At 49.7% G+C, this 13,196-nt stretch overlaps 1 protein-coding gene across 1 annotated transcript in view; it reads left to right on the plus strand.

Annotated features, from left to right (window-relative positions):
* Window positions 1–4,075: 4,075 nt before the first annotated feature.
* SESN2 (sestrin 2) overlaps window positions 4,076–13,196 on the plus strand; it is a 22,198-nt gene continuing 13,077 nt past the window's right edge. The window contains exon 1 of the mRNA XM_017534745.2: window positions 4,076–4,554. Within this exon, the coding sequence (XP_017390234.1) occupies window positions 4,465–4,554 (90 nt within the window). The 5' untranslated portion in view covers window positions 4,076–4,464. The remainder of the gene's footprint in view (window positions 4,555–13,196) is intronic.

Consider the following 13,196-nt stretch of genomic DNA (forward strand, 5'->3'; position numbering starts at 1 on the left):
ACAGAGCTTGCTCTTGTCACCCAGGCTATAGTGCAATGGTATGAGCTCAGCTCACTGCAGCCTCTGCCTCCTGGGTTCAAGCGATTCTCCTGCCTCAGCCTCCTGAGTAGCTGGGATTACAAGTGCCTGCCACCATGTGTGCCTAATTTTTGTATTTTTAGTAGAGATGGGTTTTTGTCATGTTGTCCAGTCTGGTCTCAAACTCCTGACCTCGTGATCTGCCTGCCTCAGTCTCCCAAAGTGCTTTAATTACAGGCATGAGCTACTGTGCCCAGCTCTAGATTATTTTTTTCTCTATACATAATCAAAGAAATTTTACCTAAAATTTTATTTTAAGACAGGGTCTTTTTTTTTTTTTTTTTTTTTTTTTTTTCCTGTATCTTCTTTTTTTTTTTTTTTTTTTTTTTTACAGCATCTTACTCTGTCACTCAGGCTTTAGTGCACTGGCATAATCATGGCTCACTGCAGCCTCAACTGCCTATGCTCAATCGATTCTCCCACCTCAGCCTACCGAGCAGCTGGGATTATAGGCACATGCCACCACGCCCTGCTGATTTTTGCATTTTTTGTGAGTACAGGGTTTCTCCATGTTGACCAGGCTAGTCTTGAACTCTTGGGCTCAAGAGAGCCTCGTTTTTGGCCCCCACAAATGCTGGGATTACAGGTGTTAGCCACCATGCCTGGCCAATTTTACCTTTCTGAGTTCTAGTTTCCTCACTTTGTACAAGTGGTCAATACGATATTCCATTATCAGTAGAGGGAAGTGGTGAGATATATACACAATATCAAAGATATTTTAAATTAAGGTATGTACACCAAGTTTGGAGATCAGTGGTAGAAAGAGAAATAGAATGTGCTGAAGGTGTTGAGGACTGGGTGAGATTACTTTCAGTTGAGCTTTTCGAAGGAGGTGTCATTTTAAAGTCTTCCTTCAGGCCACAAACAGGAACGAAGGCATTGAATGATGGATACAATTTCAATGGGTAAAAATTTGCAAGGAAGAGTACTGAAAGAAAGATTTGAAGGCCAAACAAGAAAGGAGGCTGTTGCAGGTGATAAGAATGGAAGGGTGGGCTGGGTGTAGTGGCTCACGCCTGTAATCCCAGCACTTTGGGAGGCCAAGGCTGGTGAATCTCTTGAGGTCGGGACTTCAAGACCAGCCTGGTCAACATGGTGAAACTCTGTCGAAGAAGGAAGAAAGAAGAAAGAAGAAGAGAAAGAAGAAGAAGGGTAGATTAAGGCACATCTTGGCAAACCTTGAATTTTTTTTTTTTTCTTTTAAGATGGGGTTTCACCCTGATGGCCAGGCTGGTCTTGAACTCCTGACCTCAGCTGATCCACCCACCTCAGCCTCCCAAAGTGCTAGGATTACAGGCGTGAGCCACCGCGCCCGGCCAAACCTTGAATGTTAACATAGGAGTTTGATTTCTTTTTTTTTTTTTTTGAGACAGACTTTTGCCCCGTCACCCAGGCTGGAGTGCAGTGGCACAATCTCAACCTGCTGCAGCCTCTGCCTCCTGGGCTCAAGTGATTCTCCTGCCTTAGCCTCCCAAGTAGCTGGGACTACAGGCGTGCACCACCATGCTTAGCTAAATTTCATATTTTTAGTAGAGATGGGGTTTCACCATGTTGGCCAGGCTGGTCTTGAACTCCTGACCTCAGGTGATCTGCCTGCCTTGGCCTCCCAAAGTGCTGGGATTATAGGCATGAGCAACTGTGCCCGCCCAAGGAGTTTGATCTTAATTCTGAAATACCAGTGAATACCACTGAAATACCAGTGAAGCCTTTTGATCTGGACTTCGACATTACATAGTAAATTTTTAAAATTAAAGCTGAAGCTGACACAGGGTAGTTTAGAGGGGAAGTTAATGCAGAGGAAGATTCAGTGACTAAGGGCATATGATTGACAGGACATTGTGCTAGGTGACATAGGGAAGGAGACAGATGTCAAGATGTAGACCCTGCCAGCTGTGCATGATGGCTCAGGCCTGTAAGCCCAGCACTTTGGGAGGCCGAGGTGGGCAGATCATGAGGTCAGGAGTTCAAGACCAGCCTGATCAACATGATGAAACCCCATCTCTACTAAAAATAAAAAATTAGCCAGGCGTGGTGGCATGTACTTGTAATCCCAGCTACTCAGGAGGCTGAGGCAGGAGAATCACTTGAACCTGGGAGGCAGAGGTTATAGTGAGCTGAGATCACGCCACTGCACTCTAGCCTGGGCAACAGAGCAAGACTCCATCTAAAAAAAAAAAAAAATGTTGACCCTGCCCTCAAAAAGGAGTCTGTAATTAGAAAGATCTGATGGCTGGGCGCGGTGGCTCATGCCTGTAATCCCAACACTTTGGGAGGCTGAGGCAGGTGGTTCATGAGATCAGGAGATCGAGACTATCCTGGTCAACATGGTGAAATCCTGTCTCTACTAAAATACAAAAAATTAGCTGAGCCTAGTGGTGTGCGCCTGTAGTCCCAGCTACTGTACTTGGGAGACTGAGGCAGGGGAATCGTTTGAACCTGGGAGGCATAGGTTGCAGTTAGCTGAGATCACACCACTGCACTCAAGCCTGATGATAGACCGAAACTTCATCTCAAAAAGGAAAAAAAAGATTAGATAAGCCAGACTCAGTAGTGCATACCTGTAGCCCCAGTGACTTAGGGGGGCTGAAAAGGGAATATCGCTTGAGCCCAGGAATTCAAAGCTGCAATGTGCTATGCTACTGTACTCCAGTCTGGGTGACAGATAAAATCCATCTCTAAAAAACAATACTAATAAAAAGAAAAAAGGGTCAGATAAAACATGTATATAGAGAATTACAATACAAGGTAGAATGTAGGGGGCATGGTGGCTCATGCTTGTAATCCTAGCACTCTGGGAGGCTGAGGTAAGAGAATGGCTTGAGCTCAGGAGTTTGAGACCAGCCTGGGCAACATAGTGAGACCCTGTCTCTACTTTAAAAAAACAAACAAACAAAACAAGGTAGAATATGATACATGTTAAAAGAGATCCAGCTCAAGTGCCTTGGGAGCTTAGGGGAGGGTGAGATTAATTTCCTTCTCCCAAGAAGCTGGAGGCAGGAGACCAAGTCAGTTTCATCTTTGGAATTGTAAGCCTAGACTCAGAAGTCTCAAGAGGGGGACATTGGGGGTCTTCTCCACCGTCACCCCTGCCAGGATTCCCTGTCTAGAATAAACAATAACTTTAAGGAGGTCTGAAGGAAAACTGTGAAGGAAGAGGCTCCATTTGAGGTGAGTAGAAAATGAATTTAGCTTTGAGGTGCTGAGGTGTTGGTAGAGGCAACTGTCTGGCAAAAGGAGAGTTGAACGCCAGGAAGTGGATGAGATCAGGGAGAGTGTCTGGAGGGAAGAGGGATAAAAACAGAAACTGGGGAAGCACCCACGTTTTAGGGAGTGGGTGGTGAAAGAGTAGTCAGAGCAGGAGTGGCCAGAGGGAGAGGTGAGAATAGATCCAGCAGAACACCTTGTTACAAAGTTTCGAGGAGGGTGGCAGGGGTGGAAGCCAGGGCTGGTAGCAGAAGGAAGAAAACTTTCAGCAATAGGGATTGAGGTTTTCAAGGAATGAAGGCTTTTCCTGAGACTCCACAAATAAGGTGAATTACCTGTGTCTGTCACCTTTGGAGCTTCCCCGAGGCTAGTGGAGAGCAGGGTTGTACCCTCTGACCTCTAAATATCTGGGGTTCAGTTATATAATTAACAACACCGAATAGGGCAGGAGCCAAACCTCTGCTAACCCTAACCAGTCCCTCCAGGAACTGAAAAGATGAAGAATTCATTTAGGAGAGATTTCACACTCGGCTGTCTGGCCTAGCCCAGTGAAGTCCCTTTTCATCACGCAACCCAAATGACTCTTCGGGCTGTCACTGCCGTCTGGTATTGCAAGCGATCTGACTAAACCGTCTTGCAAAAGTTTGCAGCATTCGCCCGAGGCGGACTACAACTCCCAGAGTTCCGGGCGTTCCCCGGTGCTGATTGGCGAAGCCATTGACTCCAGGGGGCGGAGTCTGCCCCGCCTCCCCAGGGAACCAGACCTCTGATTGGCTGGGCTGCGGGGCTTTTGTGTCCCCGCCCTCCCCCGGGGACCGCAGCGGGCTGAGCTGCTGGGGTCTAGAGCCCGGCGAGTGCTGGCAGTTCCGCGGCGGGGATGCTGAGGAGCGCTGAGTCCGGGAGCAGCCCTGGCCCCTGCGGACTTCCGAGGCCGTGAAAACCCCTGTGCCGCAGCCCTTCCCAGGCCCCCGAGGCCGTTCGCCGTTCCCGAAACCCGACTGGAGGAAGAGTCCAGCACCGCAGCGGCCGTCCTCGGATTCCGGAGCGTTCTGGAGCCCCGAGAGACGCCCCAGGATTCTAGAAGCTCCCCGGCGGTGCCCAGTCCCGGCTTCCTTAGGGCGTCCGAAACCCGCTCGGGTGCACGGGTCATCGGCGAGCCACGGCCGGGTCCTGGCACTCACCATGATCGTGGCTGACTCCGAGTGCCGCGCGGAGCTCAAGGGCTACCTGCAGTTCGCCCCGGGCGGCGTCGGCGGCTCGGGCCCCGAAGAGGTAAGCGGCGGCCGCGCGACGCCCCTCTTACCTGGAACCCTGACCCGCGTCTGAGCCGCAGGCTGTCCGGTGCTGAGTCGGTGCACTCCGGGCTCGCAGAGGGAAAGCTGAGCGCGTAACCGGGGACCCGGGTTGCATCAACTGGCAGCCGCGGCCCTCGGCACCCCTCCCCCTCCCCTTCCCATTCTCTCCCCTCCCCCCTCCCCGGGGCAGCGGAGCCCTCCTCGGCTCCCTAGGACTCCTGGCCAATGAGGGAGAAGCCTTCTCGAGGCTCTCCGGGCTTTGGGCTTCTGAGCGTCTTCAAGTCCGGGCAAATCCCGGCCGGAGCGGCCCGACCACTCCTCCTCCCCGCCCCCTTCCGCGGAGTCCCTTCCTCTTCTCGGGGGCCGGCGGGCTGAGGACCCTTTCTGGGGTGCGTCCCGGCTCCTGTCCCCCAGCGCCGGGACTGGCCAGCGAAGGTCGACCTCATCCCCTGCCCCCCGCACCCCTGCTTTGGAGGGAGGGCGCGGGGGCTCTGGGGGCTTGGCGGGCCGCCCAGTACGCGGCGGCGGCAGCCAAAGGTGGAGGGAGAGGGGACAGCCCCGATCGCGGCTCCCGAAGCCAAGCGCGGGTTAGGCTGCGCTCTGCTAAGTAAGTGGGCTGAGGCCCCAGAAGTTTGTTTTCCAGAAATTCCTCATCTGTTCTCCCTTCGCGCCGCCCCCACACCCCCTCGCCGCACCCCAGCATAGCCCGGAGGGACTTTGCAGGGAGACCCGGAGTTAGGCTGGACCTAACCAGACTGACTGTTCGCACTCCACCACTACCAGCAGCAGCGATGATGGACATCTTATCATTTATTATGCATCTACTAGATACCAGGCTTTGAGGTTTTTTCGCCTTTAACCTGAGTCATCGGGATTAAACCAGTAAAGTACAAGCTATGCTATAGCCCCATTTTACAGGATGAGACCATTGAGGCCCACGATGGGCTTAGAGAGAGGCTTTCTTCATTAACTCCACTGAATAGCAGCATTCTTTGGCCTTATAATTTCGGAGATTGCTTGGCACTAGAAGCTTCTAGTTGCTTTAGTTTACAGGCCTGGAGTGTGGTGGAGGTTGTATTCTGGACCTGGGATTTGGTGGAGTGCTGTATGACCCCAGGGAAATCCCTGCTCTTCTCTGAGCACCGTGGTTTCTGGGGGTCCTACCTCGGTCGGTGCACGGTTTGTGCCCTGCTTTTTGTTAGCTTGCTTACCCTTCCTTGCCATGATTTAGGAGCGCCACGTGGAGGAATGGCTCTTCTGCAGCTTCTTGACGAGTGGCTTCTTTGGAAAGATGGAGATAATGTTACTATTGAGAACACATGGACACTAGAGAGCAAGAGTGCTAGGTTCATGTCCCAGCCCTCTTGCTAACTTGCTGTATGTGGCTCAGCCAATAATCACTTCTCTCATCTGTAGTTTCTTCCTATGGGAATTTGACAATATCTCTAAGGGACTGTTGGGACAATTAACCAGAATACAAGCAAAGGCTGAGGCGCTGTGACTGGAACATAGTAACTGCATAAAACTTGCTAGCTATTAGAATGTGGCTGTGACACACACAGCTTTCTCCAGAGTGTCTCACAGGGGGTGCCCCAGCCTGTTCTTGAGATGAAACATGGTACACCCCTCTGGGACAGTGCCTGGGAACTGGTCCAGGGCGAAAAGGCTTTGAGGGAGGGATCTTTACACAGAAGCCATGTTTTCCTTAATGGAGAAAACTGGTACTATCTGGGAGGTTTTGTTGGGTTTTTCTGGAGGCGGTTTTTTTTTTTTTTTTTTTTTTTTTTTTTTTTTTTTTTTGAGACAGAGTCTCCCTCCTTCCCCCAGGCTGGAGTGCAATGGTGTGACCTTGGCTCACCACAACCTCCGCCTCCTAAATTCAAGTGCTTCTCCTGTCTCAGCCTCCTGAGTAGCTAAGATTACAGGCATGCACCACCATGCCCAGCTAATTTTTGTATTTTTAGTGGAGATGGGGTTTCTCCATGTTGATCAGGCTGGTCTCGAACTCCTGACCTCGGGTGATCCGCCCACCTCAGCCTCCCAAAGTGCTGTGATTACAGGCCTGAGCCACCATGCCCAGCTGGGTTTCTTTATTTTTATTTCTTTATTTTTTGAGACAGTCTTGCTCTGTTGCCCAGGCCAAAGTGCATGCAATGTCCTGATCTCGGCTCACAGCAACCTCTACCTCCCGGTGCAAGCAATTCTCCTGCCTCAGCCTTCCTAGTAGCTGGGATTACAGGCATGCACCACCATGCCCGGCTAATCTTTTAGTAGAGACGGAGTTTCACTGTGTTGGCCGGGCTGGTCTTGAACTCCTGACCTCAGGTGATCCACCTGCCTTGGTCTCTTAAAGTGCTGGGATTATAGGCGTGAGCTACCGCACCTAACCTATCTGGGAGGTTTCTATGTATTCTCTCTTGAGAAAAGAGGACCTTGGCACAGTTTCTGCTTTAAGTGGCATCCTTGGAAGACAGCAGGGTGCTGATCTTTGAGTCAGGTGCCCGAGGCCCAAGAGAAGACCCAGGTGTGCAGCTCCCTTAACTCCCCATCACTTCACCACACACTCCCTTTCAGGAGCTCATTGCCTTCGGTTGTGTGTATCTTGACCGTTCCAAGGGCTTCACTCTAGTACTGGTAATATTGGGCTCCAGAATAACTTTCTCGGCCAGATGCAGTGCTTCATGCCTGTAATGCCAACACTTTGGGAGGCTGAGGCAGACGGATTGCTTGAGCCCTGGAGTTCAAGACCAGCCTGGACCACATGGTGAAACCCCATCTCTACAAAATACACAAAAGTTAGCCAGGCCTGGTGGTGTGTGCCAGCTACTTGGAAGACTCCGGTGGGAGGATTCCTTGAGCCTGGGAGGTGGAGGTTGCAGTGAAGTGTGATCGTGCCACTGCACTCCAGCCTGGGTGACAGAGCAAGATTCTGTCTTAGAAAGAAAAACCCCAAACTTTCTCAGGCATCATTTCTTTAGGGAAGTCCTTCCTCCTCCACCAGATAAGTCCCCTTGCACACCTTCCTCCAGTCCTCCTCCTCCATTGCAGGAGCTTTGGTCCCACTTATGTGAAACAGTCCCTTGCTGGAGACACCCTGCAGGTCTCATCTCCAGCGCTGCTCTTTGCACCTAATAAGTGTTCGTGACTAGTTGCTCCTTGTTGGCTTAGCTGACCCTTGTGAACTATTCCAGCCTTGGAGTCAGATCTGAATTGTGCCCATTTGGAAGAGGACCTTTCTGACCTGTCTCCAAAGAAGGGATTACAAGAACTATTTCCCTCTGGGTGGTTGGGAGGAATTGGCACGATCAGATGTGTAAAGCACTTAGCATGGTGCCCAGTTCGTGATGGGCAGACAAGTGTATGGCACCACTCACTCACACCCCTCCACCCGGCCCACTCCAAGGCTGGAGGTCAGTGGCTGCTTGGGCTGTATTTCTGTATCGTCTTCTCAGGCGTAAACCCAGGCAAATATCTGAATTCAGCTGGGAGTGGGGGAAGGAGAGAGAGTGTCTGTTCCTTCCCAGCTGGCAGAGTGAGTTACCAGGTGTCTGTAGCTGAGTCCAGGGATTTGTAGTCTCTATAAAGGATAATATAGGGTAACCAAGAATAAAGGCTGGGGCTTCTCCAAGAAGCGGATATGAGTAGAGTGGACAGAACCCGTGGAAGCCAGACTGAACTGGGTTCGACTCTGCAAGTCTGGGGCCACTTCCTGAAGCTGTTATTGTGAAGTGGAATGGACCTTAGAAGCCAGACAGCCCTGGGTTCAGATCTCAGATTGGCCACTTGTCAGCTGATGCCTAATCTTTGAACCCTTCATCTTTCCTTGTGTGCAAAATAGACTCCGCCCCCACCCCAAAACAGATGAAAATTAGATGGAACCTGTGTGCAAGTACTTGAGCTAATTTAAAAGTTAACATATAGTAAGTGTTTAAATTAGGATCCATGCCATGTGTGGTGGCTCATGCCTGTAATCCCAGCACTTTGGGAGGTTGAGGCAGAAAGATCGCTTAAGCCCAAGAGTTTGAGACCAGCCTGGGCAACACAGTGAGACCCCATCTCTCTCTAAAAAAAAAAAAAAAAAAATTAGGAGCTAGGCAGAGGTCTGGGGCCATTATCCTCTTTTTATAGCTTGCATGAAGACCATTCTGTTGAATGACCACCTAGAGGGTTAATTGTGTTCCTGCTGCCCCATGGGATCTGTTTAGTCGAAACTATAAGAATAGCCACCATTGGTTCCCCCTCTGTCCCACCCTAACTGTGTTATTTTGGACAGGTAACCTGACTCCTCTGTGTTGCCCTTTCTTGTTTTGTAACATGGAACTGGGATCATGCCTTTATCAGGTCTGCTGAACCCATCCAATATAGTAGCCCCTCATCACATGTGGTTATTTAAATTTAGATAAAATGAAAATGAAAATGTTTTGCTGCATTTGTCACATTTCAAATGTTCAGCCACAGTGACTAGGGACTCTCGCATTTCTTGGACAGTACAGATATAAAACATTCCATCATTGCAGAAAATTCTGTTGGACTGTGCTATGCTAGGCATTGGGGTAACAACGGGGAACTAGTGTGTGCCCTGAAGTTTGACAGGTGCTGTGACTGGAGCTTCTCACTCTTGGTGAGCCTCAGATGCAACAACCTGGAGACTTTTGAGACCTTGAGAAGTTTAGAGAATGGAGAATCATTTCTGCACTTGCAGAAACCTGGTCTGTATCCCAGCTTTCCTACTGCCTTCCTGCCTGATTGGCCAGAAGTGAGTTGACCTCTCTGAGTTTTGTCTCTCATCTGTAAAATGGAAGCCCTGGTAGTAGCTTCTGGCTTGAAGTTCAGGTAGTGCATGTGAAATTAACACTTAGCCAGTGTTAACCAGCCTTGTTACGTACCGTTATTACTGACTGCCCACTCCGGGGAATTGCAGCAGGGAGGGCTAATTTGGAGGGGTCATTTCTTGGCAGTAGTATGCTGCCCTGTTGGTCTCAGGATCGTGGAAGCATTCAGGCTATTGGTGCCATGGATTCACATCTACTTGGTCTTCCCTTCAGGGCTTTATACTGTCTGTTTCCTCTGACTGGAATGCTGGTCCCCCTAGTTTTTGTTTTTTTTTTTTTTTTAGACTGAGTTTCACTCTTTGTGCTCAGGCTGGAGTGCAATGGCGCGACTCGGCTCACCGCAATTTCCGCCTCCGGGGTTCAAGTGATTCTTATGCCTCAGCCTCCCAAGTAGCTGGGATTACCGGCATGTGCCACCACACCTGGCTAACTTTTGTATTATTAGTAGAGATGGGGTTTCTCCATGTTGGTCAAGCTGGTCTTGAACTCCCAACCTCAGGTGATCTGCCCGCCTCAGCCTCCCAAGTGCTAGGATTACAGGCATGAGCCATCGCACCCAGCTTTTTTGTTTTGTTTTGTTTTGTTTTAAGAAGTTGTCAGGCCGGGCGCGGTGGCTCAAGCCTGTAATCCCAGCACTTTGGGAGGCCGAGGCGGGTGGATCACGAGGTCAAGAGATCGAGACCATCCTGGTCAACATGGTGAAACCCCGTCTCTACTAAAAATACAAAAAATTAGCTGGGCATGGTGGCACGTGCCTGTAATCCCAGCTACTCAGGAGGCTGAGGCAGGAGAATTGCCTGAACCCAGGAGGCGGAGGTTGCGGTGAGCCGAGATCGCGCCATTGCACTCCAGCCTGGGTAACAAGAGCGAAACTCCGTCTCAAAAAAAAAAAAAAAAAAAAAAAAAAAAAAAAAGAAGTTGTCTTGCTTTGTTGCTCAGGCTAGTCTCAAATTCCTAGCCTCAGGTAATCCTCCCCCACCAAGCCTTCTAAAGTACTAGGGTTACAGGTGTGAACCACCCTCCCTAGGCCCCCTACGTCTTTACAGGCCTTTCTGCCTTCTCATCATTTAGATATCAGCTCAAAGACCACCCCCTCAGTGGCTTTTCCTGTCTTCTTATGCTAAAATATTGCACACTGTCCCACCCTATCATACAGTTATGGCTTTATTTCTCTCACCTTATAGAATCTGTGCTTTAAAATCCTATTTATCAGATTCTGAATCATATGAAGGCTGAGGGCTTTGTCTTTTCACTATTCTTGCTGCTTGTAATATAGCCATCAAAAATATTTGTTGAGTGAACAAATTCTGTTTCCACCTGGAAAGTACTTAGCATAGTGCCTTATACTTGAGAAAGTGATCAATAAATGGTATAAACAGCGGTCCTCACCCTGGCTGTATGGGGCCCCCACCCCAGACAACTAAATTAGAATTGCTGGAGGTGGGACCTTGGCATTATTATTTTTTTAAAGCTTCTCAAAGGATTCTAATGTACTGCTTGGGTTGAGAAGCCCTTGTTTGATACAGCAAGGAGGTTAATGATAGCTGACTTTTATTAAGTGCTTATTGTGATGGAGGTAGTGAGGCAAGCTACACAGTGTTAGCTTACTAACACTTATCACTAGCCAGTGAAAGTAGTTACTGTTATTCCCATTATTTGGTGAGGAAAGTGAGCCTCGTAAAGCTAAGGGATAGCAGGTGGTGGAGCTGTCATTTAAGCTCATGCAATTTGTGTCAAGAACCCCTATCTTTTCTTTCTCTTTCTTTCTCTCTTTCTCTTTCTCTCTCTCTCTCTCTTTTTTTTTTTTTATTGTAACTTGTTATTTGCTTTCTGCCTTCTCTCCCCACAGCCCTGCCTTTTTTTGTTTTTTTTTTTGAGATGGGGTCTTGTGCTCCTTCCCAGGCTGGAATGCAGTGGCACAATCATAGCTTGCTATAACCCCAAACTCCTAGGCCCAGGCAATCCTCCTGCCTCAGCCTCTTGAGTACCTGAGACTACAGGTTGTGTGGCACCATGCCCAGCAAATTTACTAACTTTTTATAGACACAGGGGTCTCACTATGTTGCCCAGGCTGGTCTCAAACTCCTGGCCTCAAGCATTCCTCCCACCTCAGCCTCCCAAGGATGAGCTTCAGTGCCATCCAAGGGACCCTATCTTTTAACTACACTGTATGTTGTTGTTATTGTTATTGCTGAAAATGTTGTTGGATCCAGACGCATGACTAAGAGCTCCTTCTTTTGACAGTTCTTAGGTCAGATTTTGGAGTGAGCTGGGATTCCCAAGGCTATTCCTGTCTCTCCATTGCACCCCTGATGGGCCCTCTCTGCCTCCCTCAATTCTGCCCCACCCTACCTTGCTGTGGCTTGCTATCTGTTCTCAGGTCCCCTGAGGTGGAGCCCCAATTTGTGGAGTCAGCAATCCTTATCTCCTATACAGAGCTGTTGGGCTTTTTCTTTGGTGAGGGGGGAGGGAAGCTCCAAAGGGGAGTGCTTAGGGCTTGTGGTGGTTACTACGCTGAACTTGGACCAGCCTGGCCCGGAAATTCCCAGAAGTGTGGGCTGAGGGGGCCTGCACAGTCAGCTTAACTCCCATTTTGAAGGTAGCTGGGCTACTTTACCTACCAGGATTAAGGCCCAGATAGTCTAGGCCTTTAACTTTCCCAGAGCCACATAGCAAGTTAGTCGCAGAATTGGTACCTACCCCAGAGACTTTGTAGCCTTCTGGAGTCCCAGAGCTCTGCCTCCTCAGTGGACTTTTGGCCATCTGAGGAGGAAGGTTCAATTACAATTTTTAGTTCCTGGCTAACCTGAGGGCTGGTCCTAAGTCTGGATCTTAATGGGAAGGGGAGAACTGGGCGTCTCCTATCCCTTTCCAGTGAGGGCATGGCTTTGATTTAGGGTAAACTGTATCCAAGGCCAGTGCTGAGAGCTGCCTCCACTCTCAGATTAACAAAATAAATAAGTAGAGCATCCTTCCTGAACCCCATCTCTAGGACTAGGAGAAGCAGATGCAGTGAGTACGTGAGTCTGGTGGTTTCTAAAGAGGCTCCAACATACACAGGTCAAAACAGTTGCTACCATCAGCCTTGTACACCCTGCTCGGATTTCCTCCGTGCCTTTCTGCTTTCTCTGTCTTCATTCACAGAGTAGTATGAATGGCCTGGCACTCCTCTTCACTAAATGTGATCTGGTAGGTTTCGGGGTCACAGGTAAGGGCCAGAAAAAGGTTCCTAGACCCTGTGGTTTAGCTTTGCAAAAGGAGCGACCAGTGTGACTGGGCCAGTAATTTAAATGGAAGCCCATGGGAGGAGGAGGTAGGGTTTTAAGCCAGTTGTTCAGATTTGTATTTGAGAAAGTTAATGTGGCTACTGGGTAGAGGATGGATAGGAGAGGGCAGTGCTGAGGAGGCCGGGGGACAACTGGTGAGGCCATGAGTAGCAGTCCAGGCAAGAGGGGGTGGTAGTTGTTGAGGTGGTGGTGGGAGGACAGATATGCAGCCAGGCATGGCAGCTCCTGTCTATAATCCCAGTGCTTTGGGAGGCCAAGGCAGGAGAAACCGTTGAGCCCAGCAGTTTGAGGCTACAGTGAGCTGTGATTGCACTACTAAAGAAGAAAGAAGCCGGGCGCGGTGGCTCAAGCCTGTAATCCCAGCACTTTGGGAGGCAAAGGTGGGTGGATCACGAGGTCAAGAGATCGAGACCATCCTGGTCAACATGGTGAAACCCCGTCTCTACTAAAAATACAAAAAATTAGCTGGGCATGGTGGTGCGTGCCTGTAATCCCAGCTA

The sequence above is a fragment of the Cebus imitator genome, unplaced genomic scaffold (genome assembly GCF_001604975.1).
Source record: "Cebus imitator isolate Cc_AM_T3 unplaced genomic scaffold, Cebus_imitator-1.0 Scaffold87, whole genome shotgun sequence".
NCBI classification, from domain to species: domain Eukaryota; kingdom Metazoa; phylum Chordata; class Mammalia; order Primates; family Cebidae; genus Cebus; species Cebus imitator.